Source organism: Narcine bancroftii, chromosome 1 (assembly GCF_036971445.1).
Source record: "Narcine bancroftii isolate sNarBan1 chromosome 1, sNarBan1.hap1, whole genome shotgun sequence".
In the NCBI taxonomy this organism is placed as follows: domain Eukaryota; kingdom Metazoa; phylum Chordata; class Chondrichthyes; order Torpediniformes; family Narcinidae; genus Narcine; species Narcine bancroftii.
In genome coordinates, this window is record NC_091469.1 from 167,243,630 (window position 1) to 167,262,965 (window position 19,336).

At 42.2% G+C, this 19,336-nt stretch overlaps 1 protein-coding gene across 8 annotated transcripts in view; it reads left to right on the plus strand.

The window, feature by feature from the left end:
- Nucleotides 1-19,336, plus strand: part of LOC138735962 (zinc finger protein 229-like) — a 45,338-nt gene that overhangs the window by 16,049 nt on the left and 9,953 nt on the right. For 5 of the 8 annotated variants that reach the window (XR_011340030.1, XR_011340036.1, XR_011340031.1 and 2 more), the window contains exon 3: nucleotides 16,001-18,320. Coding sequence is in view for 1 of the 8 variants with exons in the window: in XM_069884686.1 (XP_069740787.1) it covers nucleotides 16,193-17,872 (1,680 nt within the window). In the remaining 7 variants the exon portion in view is untranslated. Of the gene's footprint in view, nucleotides 1-16,000; nucleotides 19,250-19,336 lie in introns of those variants that run through there. The other 3 variants (XR_011340044.1, XR_011340043.1, XM_069884686.1) reach the window with 3 other exon arrangements.

The following is a 19,336-nucleotide window of genomic DNA, read 5'->3' on the forward strand; positions in this document are numbered from 1 at the left end:
AGCGTGAAGCAGTGGAGCCTCAGCATGGCCATCTGAAAGCTTACTAGGAGTCACAGGTTCGGAGGGGGGGTGAGTCCAACCTCTCAGGTTCCCTCTGAGTAGGGGTGCGTGGAAGGGGGCGAACCAGGTGAGGCCAGATCTCTTAGGGGTACAGTGTCAGAACTCCCGTCTAGGAATTTAACATGAGCGTAGTTGGGGTTAGTATGCAGTAGCTGAACTGGTTGGACTAGGGCGTCTGTTTTACGTGCCCGAGCGTGGCTCTTCAGCAGCACGGTTCCAGGCTCAGGTAAACAGGCTGGCCAATCCATCACAATTCCTGATTTCCTAGGAAAGTCAAACATACGTTCATGAGGTGTTTGATTTGTTGCAGTACACAGTAAAGACCGAATAGAATGTAGTGCCTCAGGCAGCACCTCCTGCCACTGGGTAACAGGGTAACCATGTGTTTTTAAAGCAAGATTAACAGTATTCCAGATTGTAGCATTAGCCCTTTCAACCTGCCCATTGCCCTGCAGGTTGTAGCTCGTGGTACGGCTGGTGGCAACCCCCTTTTGTAGCAGGGCTCGCTGCAGTTCAGCACTCATGAATGCTGAGCCTCTATCAGTATGAATGTAATTGGGAAAACCAAAAATGCTGAAAATTCTGTCAAGTGACTCAATGACAGACACTGACGAGACGTCAGAGCAGGGTATCGCAAAGGGAAACATGGAATATTCGTCAATTACAGTAAGGAAATATACATTTGTTGTTGGAAGGTAACGGCCCTTTAAAATCTAAGCTAATCCTCTCAAAAGGTCGCGTTGCCTTGATGAGAGTGGCCTCCGGAGCTTTGAAGTATTGTGGTTTGCATTCTGCGCAGACAGGACAGCTTTTAGTCGGTTTCCTGACTTCCTCCAGAGAGTAAGGAAGGTTGTTAGCCCTTATGTAGTGGAAGAACCTTGTGACTCTTGGGTGGCACAGTCTGCCATGGATCTCTTTTAGCCCCTCCAGCTGAGCACCAGCAGCAGATTGTGATAATGCATTAGAGAGATCATTTAACCTGCCCAGTCTGTACTGGATCTCATAATTATAAGTTGAGAGTTCTATTCGCCTGCGTGCCATCTTATCATTCTTGATTTTATTTTTGTGTTTAGTACTGAACATGAAGGCTACAGATTTCTGATCAGTGAGGAGTAAATTTTCTGCTGGCTACAAAGTGTCTCCAGTAGCGAACAGGTTCAATAATAGCCTGGGCTTCTTTTTCAATGGCAGGATGTTTAAGTTCAGGTCCGCGTAACGTGCGGGAGAAGAATGTCACAGGTCTGCTCTTTTGTTAAGGAGGACATTACTTCCGTGAGGTGGCAGGATGGTATGGAAGGATCGACCAGTGAGGCTGTTTGGGTGGAATTGAAGTGTGGAGGAGGCAAGAGGGTGTTAATAGGGGTGTATTACAGACTACCAAATGGGCCAAGAAAATTAGAGGAACAAATTTGTAGGGAGATGACATATATGTGTGAAAATCATAAGGTAGTGATCATGGGAGATTTTAACTCCCCACACATTGATTGGGATACCCATACGGTTAGAGGGCTGGATGGGCTGGAGTTCGTTAAATGTGTTCAGGATTGTTTTCTAAATCAGTTAGTAGAAGAACCGACTCAGGACGGTGTAATACTGGATCTCCTGTTAGGGAACGATCTAGGTCAGGTAGCAGACATTAATGTTGGAGAACCAATTGGGTCTAGTGATCATAATTCTGTTAGTTTTAGGGTAGTTTTAGGGAAGAGCAAGGAGAGGCCTAAAGTTGAGGTTTTGGATTGGAAAAGAGCAAATTTCGAAGGAATAAGAAGGGATTTGGGGAGTATTGAGTGGGACAGGATATTTTCAGGTAAGGATGTTAATGAAAAATGGAGGATATTCAAAAAAAATTTTGAGGGTACAGAGTAGTTATGTCCCAGTGTGGATCAAAGGAAAGGCTGGAAGTCATAGAGTGGCTTGATTTTTGAGGAATATTGGAAATTTGGTTAGGAGAAAAAGGGAGGTGTACAAGAGGTATAAAGAGCAGGGAGCTGAGAAGTTGAAGGAGGACTACAAGGAGTGTAGAAGGAATCTTAAGAAAGAAATTAGAAAGGCCAAAAAAAGGCATGAAGAGGCTTTGGCAGACAGAGTAAAAATAAATCCAAAGGGTTTCTATAAGTACATTAAAAGTAAAAGATTAGTGAGAGATAAAATTGGACCCCTTGTAGATAGCGAGGGTAGGCTGAGTGAGAAGTCTGAGGAAATGGGGGAAATTTTGAATGATTTCTTTGCCTCGGTATTCACTAGATTAAAAAAATGTTGAAGCAGTTGAAGTCAAGAAAAATAGTGGGGAGGTCATGAAGCATATAAGGATAACCAAGGAGGTAGTGATGGCTGTGTTAAAAAAGATAAAGGTGGATAAATCTCCCGGACCGGACAAAATATTCCCTAGGACACTCAGGGAGGCAAGTGGACAATTAGTGGGGCCATTAACAGAGATATTTAGGATGTCACTGGCCACGAGGGTGGTGCCAAAAGATTGGAGGGTGGCGCATGTGGTTCCTCTGTTTAAGAAAGGGTCCAAATGCAAACCTGGGAATTATAGGCCAGAAAGTCTGACGTCTGTGGTGGGCAAGTTGATGGAAAGTGTTCTGAGGGATGCTATTTACAAATTTTTGGAGGTACAGGGATTGTTAGGGAGTAATCAGCATGGTTTTGTCAGGGGTAGATCATGCTTGACAAACCTGATTGAGTTCTTCGAGGGGGTTACAAAAAAGGTTGATGAAGGGAAAGCTGTGGATGTTGTCTATTTGGTCTTTAGTAAAGCCTTTGACAAAGTTCCCCACAGGAGGTTAAGAAAAAAGGTGGAGGCATTAGGTATAAATAAAGAGGTAGTGAAATGGATTCAGCAGTGGTTGGATGGGAGGTGTCAGAGAGTAGTGGTAGAAAATTGTTTGTCCAATTGGAGGCCGGTGACTAGTGGAGTACCTCAAGGTTCAGTCCTGGGTCCACTATTATTTGTTATATATATTAACGATCTGGATGTAGGGGTGGAGAATTGGATAAGCAAGTTTGCGGATGACACAAAGATTGGTGGTGTTGTGGACAGTGAGGTAGATTACCGTAGATTAAAAGGTGATTTAGGAAGGCTGGAGGTGTGGGCTGAGAAATGGCTGATGGAATTTAATACAGGTAAGTGTGAGGTGTTACATTTTGGAAAGGCAAATCTAAATAGGTCATAGGCATTAAATGTTAGGCTATTGAGATGTGCAGCCAAACAAAGGGATTTAGGAGTTGTGGTAAATCGTACCCTCAAGGCTGAACTCAGGTAGATGGTGTGGTGAAGAAGGCATTTGGAATGTTGGCCTTCATAAATCGGAGTATTGAATTCAAGAGTAGGGAGGTTATGATGAAATTATACAAGGCATTGGTGAGGCCAAATTTGGAGTACTGTGTACAGTTTTGGTCACCAAATTATAGGAAAGATATAAACAAAATAGAGAGAGTGCAGAGAAGGTTCACGAGAATGTTGACAGGATTTCAGGGTCTGAGTTACAGGGAAAGGTTGTGCAGACTGGGGCTTTTTTCTCTGGAGCGTAGAAGATTGAGGGGGGACTTGATTGAGGTGTTTAAGATTTTAAAAGGGACAGACGGAGTAAATGTGGATAGGCTTTTTCAATTAAGAAAGGGGGAGATTCAAACTAGAGGACATGGTTTAAGATTGAAGGGGGGAAATTATAAGGGGAACATGAGGGGAAATTTCTTTACGCAGAGGGTGGTGGGGATGTGGAATGAGCTTCCAGCAGACGTGGTCGAGGCGGGATCATTGGTTACATTTAAGGAAAGACTGGATCGTTACATGGAGAGGAGGGGACTAGAGGGGTATGGACCGGGTGCTGGTCAGTGGGACTAGGAGGGTGGGGATTTGCTACGGCATGGACTAGTAGGGCCGAACTGGCCTGTTCTGTGCTGGAAGTGGTTATATGGTTTTTGATTAAGGGTTCCTGCCAAGGCACAATCTGAGGCATCAGTTTCCACTTAGAATGGGACGTCCTCGTCAATGGACGAGAGTGTAGCTTTGGCAATATCAGCTTTAATTCTCTTGAAAGCCTTCAAGGCCATTGGAGAGAGAGGAAAAGATTTAGTGTCAAACAGAGGGTGTGCCTTCATGGCGTAGTCCAGAACCAATTTGCAGTAGTAGGAAAAGAATCCCATACACCTTTTAAGGGCTTTTGCTGAGTTTGGGGGTGGTAACTTTTTTTAAAATTTTTTATTTTTCACACCATAAACCAGATTGACCATGATACATACATTTTCCTTTTCAAATATATAGTGTCATTTTCTTCCCCCCCCCTCCCATTCCACCCTCCCTACCTCCCCCCATCCATTTTAAGTACAAAATCTAAGATACATTAAACCAGTCAAACAATGTTGTCATTGAATAAAAATAAACAAGAAATTCCACTGAGTCAATTCTTTTCATTTCCTTCTCCTTTCGTTAATTTAGGTAGTGAATGTCCCCGTAGGTTTTCTCTATTGTATTTCATGTAAGGCTCCCATATTTGTTCAAATATTTCAATATTATTTCTTAAACTATATGTTATTTTTTCTAATGGAAGGCATTTATTCATTTCCATATACCATTGCTGCATTTTCAAATTATCTTCCAATTTCCAGGTTGACATAATACATTTTTTTGCTACGGCTAGAGCTATCTTAACAAATCTTTTTTGTGCACCATCCAAATCAATTCCAAATTCTTTGTTTTTTATGTTACTTAGGAGGAAGATCTCTGGATTTTTTGGTATATTGTTTTCTGTAATTTTATTTACTATTTGGTTTAGATCTTCCCAAAATTTTTCTACTTTCTCACATGTCCAGATTGCATGAATTGTTGTTCCCATTTCTTTTTTAACATCGAAAACATCAATCAGATACTGTTGGGTCCCATTTATTTAACTTTTGAGGTGTAATGTATTGCCTGTGTATCCAGTTATATTGTATCATACGTAACCTCATATTTATTGTATATCTCATCGTTCCAGAACATAATTTCTCCCATGTTTCCTTTTTTATCTTTATATTTAAATCTTGTTCCCATTTTTGTTTAGTTTTACCATTTGTTTCCTCATTCTCCTTTTCTTGCAGTTTAATATACATATTTGTTATAAATCTTTTGATTATCATTGTATCTGTAATCACATATTCAAAGTTACTTCCCTCTGGTAACCACAGACCGCTTCCTAATTTGTCCTTCAAGTAGGATCTCAATTGGTAATATGCCAGCACTGTATCTTGAGTTATATTATATTTATCTTTCATTTGTTCAAAGGATAATAATCTATTTCCTGAAAAACAATTTTCTTTTGATCCCTTTTTTCTCCCATTCTCTAAAGGAAAGGTTATCTATTGTAAAAGGGAGTAACTTATTTTGCGTCAATATTAGTTTTGGTAATTGGTAATTTGTTTTATTCCTTTCTACATGAATCTTTTTCCAAATATTGAGTAGATGATGTAATACTGGAGAACTCCTACGTTGTACCAATTTTTCATCCCATTTATATAATATGTGTTCAGGTATCTTTTCCCCTATTTTATCTAATTCTAATCTAGTCCAATCTGGCTTTTCCCTTGTTTGATAAAAATCTGATAGGTATCTTAATTGTGCGGCTCTATAATAAAGTTTGGCAGATGTAAGCCTCCTTGTTTATACCATTCTGTTAATTTATCTAGTGCTATCCTCAGTTTCCCCCCTTTCCATAAAAATTTCCTTATTATTTTCTTTAACTCCTTGAAGAATTTCTCTGTCAAGTGTATTGGCAATGCCTGAAATAGGTATAATATCCTTGGGAAAATGTTCATTTTAATACAGTTTATCCTTCCTATTAGTGTTAATGGTAAATCTTTCCAATGCTCTAAATCGTCCTGTAGTTTTTTCATTAGTGGATAATAATTGAGTTTATATAGATGGCCGAGATTTTTATTTATTTGTATACCTAGGTATCTTATTGCCTGCATTTGCCATCTGAATGGTGATTCCTTCTTAAATTTTGAGAAATCCGCATTATTCATTGGCATTGCTTCACTTTTATTTACGTTAATCTTGTAACCCGACACTTCTCCATATTCCTTCAATTTCTTTTTTTTTTTAAATTTTTTATTTTTCACACCATAAATCACAATAGCCATGATATACACTTTTTCTTTTCCACACATTTACAGTGACTTTTTCTCCCTCCCCCCTCCCTCCTCCCAAGCCACCCCCCCACCCCCCCCCTCTCATCCATTTTAGGTATACAATCTAGGTTGCATTAATTCAGTTAGACAATGTTGTCATTCAACAGAAATACACCAGAAATTCTACTGAGTCCATTCTTTTCTTTTCTTCTCCTTCCATCAACTTAGGTAATGTTTGTTCCCGGTAGGTTTTCGCTATTGTATTTAATGTAAGGCTCCCATACTTGTTCGAATATTTCAATATTATTTCTTAAACTATATGTTATTTTTTCTAATGGAATACATTTATTCATTTCTATATACCATTGTTGTATTTTCAAATTATCTTCCAATTTCCAGGTTGACATAATACATTTTTTTGCTACGGCTAGGGCTATCTTGACAAATCATTTTTGTGCATCTTCCAAGTCAATTCCAAATTCTTTATTTTTTATGTTACTTAGGAGAAAGATCTCTGGATTCTTTGGTATATTGTTTTCTGTTATTTTATTTAATATCTGATTGAGATCATCCCAAAATTTTTCTACTCTCTCACATGTCCAGATTGCATGAATTGTTGTTCCCCTTTCTTTTTTACATCGAAAACATCTATCAGATACTGTTGGGTCCCATTTATTTAACTTTTGCGGTGTAATGTTTAGTCTGTGTAACCAATTATATTGTATCATACGCAGCCTCGTATTTATTGTATTTCTCATCGTTCCAGAGCATAACTTCTCCCATGTTTCCTTTTTTATCTTTATATTTAAATCTTGTTCCCATTTTTGTTTAGTTTTACCATTTGTTTCCTCATTCTCCTTTTCTTGCAGTTTAATATACATATTTTTTATAAATCTTTTGATTAACATTGTATCTGTAATCACATATTCAAGGTTACTTCCCTCTGGTAAACTCAAGTTGTTTCCTAATTTATCTTTCAAGTAGGATCTCAGTTGGTAATATGCCAGCGCTGTATCTCCAGTTATATTGTACTTATCTCTCATTTGTTCAAAGGATAAGAATCTACTTCCTGAAAAACAATTTTCTATTCTTTTAATCCCTTTTTTTTCCCATTTTCTAAAGGCAAGGTTGTCTATTGTAAAAGGGAGTAGCTTATTTTGCGTCAATATTAGTTTTGGTATTTGGTAATTTATTTTATTTCTTTCTACATGAATCTTCTTCCATATATTGAGGAGATGGTGTAATACTGGAGAAGTTCTATGTTGTACCAATTTTTCGTCCCATTTATATAATATGTGTTCAGGTATCTTTTCCCCTATTTTATCTAATTCTAGTCTCGTCCAGTCTGGTTTTTCCCTTGTTTGATAAAAATCTGATAGGTACCTTAATTGTGCGGCTCTATAATAATTTTTGAAGTTTGGCAATTGTAAGCCTCCTTGTTTATACCATTCTGTTAATTTATCTAGTGCTATCCTCGGTTTCCCCCCTCTCCATAAAAATCTCCTTATTATTTTCTTTAACTCTTTGAAGAATTTTTCTGTCAGTTGTATTGGCAATGCCTGAAATAAGTATAGTATCCTTGGAAAAATGTTCATTTTAATACAGTTTATCCTTCCTATCAGTGTTAGTGGTAGCTCTTTCCAATGCTCTAAATCGTCCTGTAATTTTTTCATTAGTGGATTGTAATTGAGTTTATATAATTGGCCTAGATTTTTGTTTATTTGCACACCTAGGTATCTTATTGCCTGCGTTTGCCATCTGAATGGGGATTCCTCCTTAAATTTTGAGAAATCCGCGTTATTCATAGGCATTGCTTCACTTTTATTTACGTTTATCTTGTATCCCGACACTTCTCCATATTCCTTCAATTTCTTATATAGTTCTTTTATTGATAGTTCTGGTTCTGTTAAGTACACTATCACATCATCCGCAAACAGACTGATTTTATATTCCTTGACTTTTATTTTTATCCCTTTTATATTATTTTCTGTTCTTATCAATTCTGCTAGTGGTTCTATAGCTAACGCGAACAATAAGGGTGATAGTGGGCATCCCTGCCGTGTTGACCGGCTTAAGTTAAATTGCTTTGATATATATCCATTTACTGTCACTTTCACCAATGGCCCCTTATATAATGCTTTAATCCAATTAATATACTTCTCTGGTAAACTGAATTTTTGCAATACTTTGAATAAATAATTCCATTCTACTCTGTCAAAGGCCTTCTCTGCGTCTAAAGCAACTGCTACTGTTGGCACTTTACTCCCTTCTACTGCATGAATTAAGTTAATAAATTTACAAATATTGTCTGTTGTGCGTCTTTTTTTAATAAATCCAGTTTGGTCTAGATTTACCATTTTCGGTACATACTCTGCTAATCTGTTTGCTAATAGTTTAGCTATTATCTTATAATCTGTGTTAAGTAATGATATTGGTCTATATGACGCTGGTGCGAGTGGATCTTTCCCTTGCTTTAGTATTACTGTAATTATTGCTGTTTTACATGAATCTGGTAAGCTTTGTGTTTTATCAATCTGGTTGATTACTTCCAGGAGGGGAGGAATTAATAAATCTTTAAATGTTTTATAGAATTCTATTGGGAATCCATCCTCTCCTGCTGTTTTATTATTTGGTAATTTTTTTATTATCTCTTGTATTTCTACTATTTCAAATGGTTCTGTTAATTTATTTTGTTCTTCTATTTGTAATGTTGGTAGTTTAATTTTAGTTAAAAATTCATCTATTTTCCCTTCTTTCCCTTCGTTTTCAGTTTGGTATAATTGTTCATAGAGTTCTCTGAAGTTTTCCTTGATCTCCGTTGGATTATATGTGATTTGTTTGTCTTTTTTCCTTGATGCCAATACCATTTTCTTAGCTGTCTTAAGCTGCCATGCTAGAATTTTGTGCGTTTTTTTTCCCCAGTTCATAATATTTCTGTTTTGTCTTCATTATGTTCTTCTCCACCTTATATGTTTGTAGTGTTTCATATTTTATTTTTTTATCTGCCAATTCTCTTCTTTTAGTTGTATCTTCCTTCATTGCTAATTCTTTTTCTATATTTACTATTTCCCTTTCCAACTGCTCTGTTTCCTGATTATAGTCCTTCTTCATCTTGGTTACATAACTTATTATTTGCCCTGTAATGAACGCTTTCATTGCATCCCATAGTATAAACTTATCTTTCACTGATTCCGTATTTATTTCAAAGTACATTTTAATTTGTCTTTCAATTAATTCTCTAAAATCCTGCCTTTTAAGTAGCATGGAGTTTAATCTCCATCTATACATTCTTGGAGGGATGTCCTCTAACTCTATTGTCAATATCAAGGGTGAATGGTCCGATAATATTCTAGTTTTATATTCTGTTTTTCTTACTCTATCTTGCATGCGAGCTGATAACAAAAATAGGTCTATTCTTGAGTATGTTTTATGTCTACCCGAGTAATATGAATATTCCTTTTCATTTGGGTGTTGTTTCCTCCATATATCCAAAAGTTGCATTTCTTCCATCGATTTAATTATAAATTTGGTTACTTTGTTCTTTCTGTTAATTTTTTTCCCAGTTTTGTCCATATTTGAATCCAAATTCAGGTTGAAATCCCCTCCTATTAATATGTTCCCTTGTGTATCTGCTATCTTCAAAAAAATATCTTGCATAAACTTTTGATCTTCTTCGTTAGGTGAATATACATTGAGTAGATTCCAAAACTCCGAATATATCTGACATTTTATCATTACATAATTCCCTGCTGGATCTATTATTTCCTCTTCTATTTTAGTTGGCACATTTTTAGTAATTAATATAGCTACTCCTCTTGCTTTTGAATTATACGACGCTGCTGTTACGTGTCCTACCCAATCTCTCTTTAATTTCTTGTGCTCCAATTCAGTTATATGTGTGTTGCACAAATGCTATATCAATTTTTTCTTTTTTCAGTAAATTTAGCAGTTTCTTCCTTTTAATTTGGTTATGTATTCCGTTAATATTTAAAGTCATATAGTTCAGCGTAGCCATTTCATACTTTGTTTATCTTCCCTTTCCGTTTCTCCATCATCACCTTTCCTTCTTATCCATTTCTGCTTCCTTGTTTTGAACACTTTATAAGACAACATTTTTAAAACATCAAACATTTTTCTTATTCTCCTATTTAAAACTTCTTTAACCCCATTCTCCCCTCCCCCTCCTGAGTTGCCCTTTATCCCTTGTCGGGCAACCACATCTCCCTTCTCCATTTGGATTTGCGAATTCACTCGCAAATGTCAGCTGACTTTGCAGTGACCGTAACTCCTCCCCACCCAGCCCCCCCCCAGAAAAGATTTCAATTTTCATATGTAACAAAGGTCACTCTTTTAATTCCCTCCTTATTCCCTCTATTCCCTTTCCCTCCCTTATTAATTCTTTCCACTAAATACGGATACATTAATGTATACAAACTATATATATATATACACACATATACCCCTTTACACACATACATATAGTTCGTGGTCATTTTTACTCTCATTACATGTCTTTGGAAGACTACACAAAAGAGTCTGGAAAAACAACCAACTGAAAAACCTCACAAAGATAAGCGTATACAGAGCCGTTGTCATACCCACACTCCTGTTCGGCTCCGAATCATGGGTCCTCTACCGGCACCACCTACGGCTCCTAGAACGCTTCCACCAGCGTTGTCTCCGCTCCATCCTCAACATCCATTGGAGCGCTTACATCCCTAACGTCGAAGTACTCGAGATGGCAGAGGTCGACAGCATCGAGTCCACGCTGCTGAAGATCCAGCTGCGCTGGATGGGTCACGTCTCCAGAATGGAGGACCATCGCCTTCCCAAGATCGTGTTATATGGCGAGCTCTCCACTGGCCACCGTGACAGAGGTGCACCAAAGAAAAGGTACAAGGACTGCCTAAAGAAATCTCTTGGTGCCTGCCACATTGACCACCGCCAGTGGGCTGATATCGCCTCAAACCGTGCATCTTGGCGCCTCACAGTTTGGCGGGCAGCAACCTCCTTTGAAGAAGACCGCAGAGCCTACCTCACTGACAAAAGGCAAAGGAGGAAAAACCCAACACCCAACCCCAACCCACCAATTTTCCCCTGCAACCGCTGCAATCGTGTCTGCCTGTCCCGCATCGGACTTGTCAGCCACAAACGAGCCTGCAGCTGACGTGGACTTTTTACCCCCTCCATAAATCTTTGTCCGCGAAGCCAAGCCAAAGAAGAGAAAGAGAACATGTCTTCATCTCTCTGCTTGTTTTGTAGTTGTTCTGCAAATTTCCTTGCTTCCTCTGGATCCGAGAATAGTCTGTTTTGTTGCCCTGGAATAATTATTTTAAGTACCGCTGGGTACTTCAACATAAATTTATATCCTTTTTTCCATAAGATCGTTTTCGCTGTATTGAACTCCTTCCTCTTCTTCAGGAGTTCAAAACTTATGTCTGGATAGAAAAAAAAATTTTGACCTTTATATTCCAGTGGCTTTTTGTCCACTCTTACTTTCTTCATTGCTTTCTCCAATATATTTTCTCTTGTATATCTTAAGAATTTTACTAAAATGGATCTTGGTTTTTGCTGCGGTTGTGGTTTCAGGGCTAAAGTTCTATGTGCCCTCTCTATTTCCATTTCTTCCTGTAATTCTGGTCTTCCCAGGACCCTGGGGATCCAATCTTTTATAAACTCTCTCATATTCTTGCCTTCTTCATCTTCCTTAAGGCCACTATCTTTATATTATTTCTTCTATTATAGTTTTCTATTTTATTTATCTTCTGAGCTAACAGCTCATGTGCCTCTTTAACTTTTTTATTAGATTCTTCTAATTTCTCTTTTAATTCCTCTACTTCCATTTCTACAATTGTTTCTCTTTCTTCCATATTTTCCACTCTTTTTCCTATCTCTGACATGACCATCTCTATTTTATTCATTTTTTCTTCTGCATTCTTAATTCTTCTTTTTATCTCATTAAATTCTTGTAATTGCCATTCTTTCACTGATTCCATATATTCTTTAAAAAAAGATCCATCCATTGTCTTGCTTTTCTCTTCTTCTTCCACTTCTTTCTGTTCTTCTTCTTCTTCTTCCTCTGGGTTGACCATCTGTTGTTTCCTTGTTTTCTTTTTACCCTCTTCTTTCTTGTTCTCGTTATTGTCCGTGTTCTGCACCTGTTGCTGTGCTGCAGGTGTCTCTCTCAGCTGTGGAGATCGACTCCGCAGCTGTTCCCCCCTCCCGTCAGTGGGTTTTTTTTCATGCGCAGTTGCGCACTTTTACTCGGCTCTGCGAACCATTTTTGTAGTCCCGAGCCCGGGACTTCCACTGACCTGAGGGAGCGGGCTTCTCTCTCCGCGGCGGGCCTCTTCGTACAGGTAAGGCCTTCACCTTCTTCTTCCGACGTTCTTTCTTCCTCTTTTCTTCCCGTTGTTTTCGACTTTTCTCTCTTCGCTGCCATTTTCTTCTCACCTTTATTTTTACTTTATTATAAATTTTAATCTTGTACCTTTGTGCTTTGTGTGTTTTTTTTTTACTTTTCGGGAGAGGGCTGGAATTCCCTGACCGGCCACTACTCCATCACGTGACTCCTCCCTCGGTGGTAACTTCTTAAGGGGGGGGCCATTCTTTCCGGGTCAGGGCAGATTTCGCCCTTGCGGACAATGTAGCCCAGAATGGGTAGCTCTGTCGCGTTGAACACACATTTGCCCTCGTTAAATGTCAGGTTGAGTTCTTTAGCTGTTGCGAAAAATTCCTCTAAGTTGTTGTCGGGCTCGGCCTGTGTTTTCCCACAGATAGTGACATTATCCAGATAGGGTAACGTACCCTGTAACTCATACGTCCTAACAATCTTATCCATTTCCCTCTGAAACACGGACACACCATTAATGACCCCAAAAGGTACCCTTTTAAACTGGTATAACCCCCCCCCCCGCCCCCCCATCAGCCTCAAAAGCCATGTAGGGGCGTTCCTTTTCTTAATGGTGATTTGGTGATAAGCTGCTTTGAGGTCGATAGTGGAGTACACTTTGTATTGCGCTATCTGATTAATCATTTCATTGATACGTGGCAGGGGGTAGGCATCAAGGTTCGTGTAACAGTTGATTGTCTTACTCCCTCTTTAAGCAGTCTCTGGGTCTCAACTTTGATAAACTCACTGTAAAAACGGCTCTTAGTGGCAATCGGCTGACACTCGGGATAAATCACTGAAAAGGGAAGGAGCTTTGATCTTTAATGAGGACAGATCGCAGTAACTAGCACGGGGGATGGTAAGTGTGGGTAGTGGCCCACCGAATTTAACACTACATTGTTCATCTGAGATTGAATATCTAACCCCAGTACCACAGGGGCGCCAAGCTCTGGCATAATAAAGAGCCACACATCAGCCAGGCAAAGTCCCTGCAAATTTAAAATAACTTTACATTTGTCCTGAGATAGATAAACTGGTTGACCGTTTTGAGTTTTGTGTGCCCGATGGAGATAAGGGGAGACTGGTAGTCATGGTGGGGAGCTGGCTGATGGAGGACCTCAGTTTTCTTCAGGCTGACTTCCAGGCCAAAAACCATTTCGTCGGATGCAAGGATCGACAACGAGATAGACAACAGACTCGCCAAGGAAAATAGCGCCTTTGGAAGACTACACAAAAGAGTCTGGAAAAACAACCAACTGAAAAACCTCACAAAGATTAGCGTATACAGAGCCGTTGTCATACCCACACTCCAGTTCGGCTCCGAATCATGGGTCTTCTACCGGCATCACCTACGGCTCCTAGAACGCTTCCACCAGCGTTGTCTCCGCTCCATCCTCAACATTCATTGGAGCGACTTCATCTCCAACATCGAAGTACTAGAGATGGCAGAGGCCGACAGCATCGAATCCATGCTGCTAAAGATCCAACTGCGCTGGGTAGGTCACATCTCCAGAATGGAGGACCATCGCCTTCCCAAGATCGTGTTATATGGCAATCTCTCCACTGGCCACCGAGACAGAGGTGCACCAAAGAAGAGGTACAAGGACTGCCTAAAGAAATCTCTTGGTGCCTGCCACATTGACCACCGCCAGTGGGCTGATATCACCTCAAACCGTGCATCTAGGCACCTCACAGTTCGGCGGGCAGCAACCTCCTTTGAAGAAGACCGCAGAGCCCACCTCACTGATAAAAGGCAAAGGATGAAAAACCCAACACCCAACCCCAACCAACCAATTTTCCCTTGCAACCGCTGCAACCGTGTCTGACTGTCCCGCATCGGACTTGTCAGCCACAAACGAGCCTGCAGCTGACATGGACATTACCCCTCCATAAATCTTCGTCCGTGAAGCCAAGCCAAAAAAGAAAAGACATTTGTCCCGTACAGTTTTTGTAAGTTCACTACAAGCCATCGATATCTTTCGGTTTGCTGGATATCTCCGCAAATTTAAGGCTCTGGTAACTCTCTCGTGGATGTAGCTGTCAGTACTCCCCGAGTCTATTAGACGTTCAAGAGTCTCACCATTCACCTCCCCCTTCATAGTTGACCATTCAGTCCGTAATATCCCCCAAGCTTTGGAGTCAATTGAGCTATCACAGGGGATCTCACCTTGCCATCACTTGAAGTAAATTCAGCCTGCTCATCACAGTTGTCTTCCATTCCTGCAGCTCCAGGACTCATTTTCTTGGTGCTTCTCTTCTTCTTCTTATCAGTTCATACTTCTTACTTTTCGCCTTACCCACTTTAGCGAAGTGTCTGAGTTTCCCACAATAGCTACAGGTAGCAAATCGAGCCGGGCCCTTCTGTCTGGGGTGTTGCATTTTTCAGGAGTTCACCTTTTTCTTTCCTTCGGAGTTCCAGCACTCCTGGATGTTTCCTTTTCGGTTTCTAGCATTTCACTGGACCACATGACACTTCTCAGTGTTTTGGCTAGTGTGACTGCCCGGTTGTAGGTTGAGGACTCTGTCTCCAGCAGCCTCTGTTGGATGTAACTGAAGTCAATCCCGTTGACAAAAGCATCCAACTTCAAGGCATTGCGGTGTTGTTGCACATTGATTGCCCTGACATAACATTCATTTGCCAGTGAGTCGAGGGCCAGTACATAGGCAGCATCACTTTCCCTGGGGTTCTGGCATCTAGTCAGCAACTGGTGTCGAGCAAACACCACATTCCGTGGCACTGCATAGTAAACAGTCAGACGTTCCCGGGCTATGGCCAGAGTGGTAACTCCTTGCGTTACGGTGAAAGGGACCTCACCCAGCAGGGAATGCAGGTGGCCCCACTGTATCGCCTCATCGACCACATTGTTTCGAGCCATGTAGTAATCGAAACAAGCAATCCAGTGGTCGAAAATTTCTCTGGCCATTGGGGCAGACTGGTCAATTATCAGTCGCTCTGGCTTGAGGGCTGCATCCATTTCTGCTAATAAAATTGAAGTGCCAGTTGATGAAGTAGATGAAGACGATGTGGTCAAACAATAATCATGGCTTTTATTCGCAGAAACTCATGGTACAATAATGAAAGACAATAGGTGCAGACACAGTTAGACCCAAGGGGAGTGTCCTTAACAGTAGAGATAATGCACAGCCAATGTTAGTACAGCAAGGCTCGCCAGAGGGGAGACAGGCAGCTTGGCCGACATTCACCACAACACTAGACTTGTGCTGCCGATCAGACATTTAATATTAGACCTCAGATTAATCCAGAAAAAAACTGCATGATTGTTTAAGACCAATTTAAACTGGCCAGACAATACCAAACAACAAATAATGTGTATCTATAAATCTTACTGGCCATGCATCCAGGGTGCGTTGTCCTGGAACATTGGCTGCAGAGAATTCCTGGCTCCCTCTCACTCCGCCATCTTCTTTTCACAGGGTTAAGCAAGCGGCGCGTTTCCTGACAGGAAGCTTCAGACAACGCCACGTTGTGGTCTGACCCTCCAACTGGATTCCTCGGGACCATAGTATCAGCCAGATTTCTCAGTGGATGAGAATCACGGAAACCACAGCACGGAGAATCCCTACACCTGCTGAGTGTGTGAACTGGACTTCAGCCGATTGGCCGACATGGAGGGTCAGGTGACCAGTGATACGGCAGATAAAACTCTCCAGAGTGAAGCAATATGTCCTGTGGACATATTGGAATCACATCCCTGTGCTCCCCCTGGGGACCCACTGTTCCCCTGTTCCGAGTGTGGGGAGGGATTCGCCAGCTCTGACCCACTGCTGCAACACCAGTGTGTCCCTACTAGGGGGAGCCCAAGCTTTCAAACTTCCAAGGACCTGGAGGAACACGGGTGTGTTCCCCCTGGGGAGGGTCAGTTCACCTGCTGCGTGTGTGGGAAGGGGTGTGTTCCCCCTGGGGAGAGTCCATTCACCTGCCGCGTGTGTGGGAAGGGGTGTGTTCCCCCTGGGGAGGGTCAGTTCACCTGCCGCGTGTGTGGGAAGGGGTGTGCTCCCCCTGGGGAGAGTCTGTTCACCTGTCGCGTGTGTGGGAAAAGGTGTGTTCCACCTGGGGAGGGTCAGTTCACCTGCCACGTGTATGGGATGGGGTGTGCTCCCCCTGGGGAGAGTCCGTTTACCTGCCGCGTGTGTGGGAAGGGGTTCACCCAGTCTTCCAGCCTCCTGCAGCGCCTGAATATCCACTCTGGGGAGAGAGCCTTTAAATGCCATGTGTGTGGAAAGGGGTTCTCTCAGACCTCTGCCCTGCTACAACACCAGAGAACTCACACTGGGGAGAAACCGTTCACCTGCTCCCTGTGTGGGAAGGGGTTCTCTCAGTCCTCCAACCTGCAGGTACACCAGCGAGTTCACACTGGGGAGAAACCGTTCACCTGCTCCCTGTGTGGGAAGGGGTTTACCCAGTCCTCGCACCTGCTGAGGCATCACAGAATTCACACTGGGGAGAGAGCTTTTAAATGCTGTGTGTGTGGGAAGGGGTTCTCTCAGTCCTCCAACCTACTACAACACCAGAGAATTCACACCGGGGAGAGATCCTTTAAATGCTGTGTGTGTGGGAAGGGGTTCTCTCAGTCTTCCAACCTACTTCAACATCAGAGAATTCACACTGGGGAGAGACGCTTTAAATGCTGTGTGTGTGGGAAGGGGTTCTCTAGATCATCACACCTGCTGAGGCACCAGCGGATTCATACTGGGGAGAAACCGTTCACCTGCTCCATGTGTGGGAAAGGGTTTGCTCGGCCCACCAACTTGCAGACACACCAGTGGGTTCATACCAGGGAGAAACCGTGCACCTGCTCCCTGTGTGGAAAGGGATTCGCTCGGCCCTCTGATCTGCTGAGACACACGAGTGTTCACACTGGGGAGAAAGCATTCACTTGCTCCATATGCGGGAAGGGGTTCTCACAATCCTCACATCTGCTGCGGCATCAGAGAATTCACACTGGGGAGAGAGCATTCACCTGCTCCGTGTGTGGGAAGAGGTTCTCTCAGTCGTCCGACCTGCTGAGACACCAGAGTGTTCACACCGGGGAGAAACCGTTCACCTGCTCCCTATGCGGGAACGGGTTCTCTCAGCCTTCCAGCCTGCAGGCACACCAGCGGGTTCACACTGGGGAGAGACCGTTCACCTGCTCCCTGTGTGGGAAGGGTTTCTCTCGAAGTTCTGGTCTGCAGGACCACCATCAGGTTCACACCGGGGAGAAACCGTTCACCTGCTCCCTGTGCGGGAAGGGGTTCTCTCGGCCATCCAGTCTGCAGGCACACCAGCGGGTTCACTCTGGGTAGAAGCTGTTGAGTTGCTCCCTGTGTGGGATCAGATTCACTCAGTCCACCAATCTGCAGAGGCGCCAGTGAGGTTCTCTCCCAGCAAGTGCGGAAAGGGATTCACCGATTCCTGCTCTCTGCAGGCCCACTGTTGAATTTGCACCAAAGAGGGACTGTTCCCCTTCTCCATGTGTGGAGAGATGTTCACTCAGCCCTCTGGTCTGTGGCTGGGGTTTTGTGTTGAGATCATAAACCAGACAAGAGACGTCAGCGTTGTTAACTGTGGATGAGACCAAGTTCCCCTTTGGTGTTTGCAGTTGATTGATTGAAACTCCGCTCTGCAACCTCTGGATTTTCAGGTGATGAGGAAGGTCATGCGGCATCCAGAACAAGTAACGGGGAGTGGACGATTTGGGGCCTGAACCCATCACCAGGAGTTACAAAAATGAGACAGAGCCCGAATAAAAAGGTGAGGGGAGAGGGGGTGGCACGGGTTTAAGTGCGGACACCGATGGGAGGGGAGAAGAGAGAGAGGCTGAGAAGTGATAGGAGATTTAAGTACAAAAGAGAAATCTAAACAAGTGGTAAGCAGGGGTCAGTGCTGGGCCTGCAACTACTCACCATGTATGAGGTTATCGACTTTGGAAAGAAAAATGGAAGATTGGATTATTATTTAAATGGTGAGCGATTGAGCACTCTGCTGAACAGAAGGACCTGGGAATGTTTGTGCATGAATCACAAAAGGTTGGTTTGTAGGTGCAGCAGGTAATCAAGGAGGTATATTGGAAGATGGCCTTCATGGCTGGAGGGATTGAATTTAAGTGCAGGGAGCTTATGTTCCAACTGTACAAGGTGCTGATGAAACTGCATCTGGAGAACTGCATGCAGTTCTGGTCTCCTTGGCCTATGAAGAGAGATTCAGTCATCTGGAATTTTACTTACTGGAATTTAGAAGGGTGAGTGGAGATCTTATAGAAATTATCAAATTCTGAAAGGCATAGAGAAGATGGAGGTAGGTAAGTTGTTTCCATTGGTGGGGGAGACCAGAACCAGGGGACATAGCTCCAAGATTCAGAGGAGTAGATTTAGGACAGAGATGAGGAGGAACTGCTTTTCCCTCAGTGAGGTGAATCTGTGAAATTCAACTGCCCATTGAGGCAGTGGAGGTGACCTCAGTAAATATATTTAAGACAAGGTTGGATAGTTATTATACATAGAAGAGGAATGAAGGGATGTGGGGTAAAGGCAGGTTGGTGGAGATGAGCCGATCGTCATTGAATGGCAGAGCAGGCTCAACGGGCCAGATGGCCGACTCCTGCTCCTATTTCTTATGTTATCAGTAGTTGGTGCAAACAACTGACTGTACAATACAGAAAATAAATGTTCAATAACAAATAACGTGTGAAGTGAGAGTCCTTAAATGCGTATTTGAGTTTGTAGTTTAGGAGGCTGATGAGGGAGGGGTAGAAACTACTCCTGAATCTG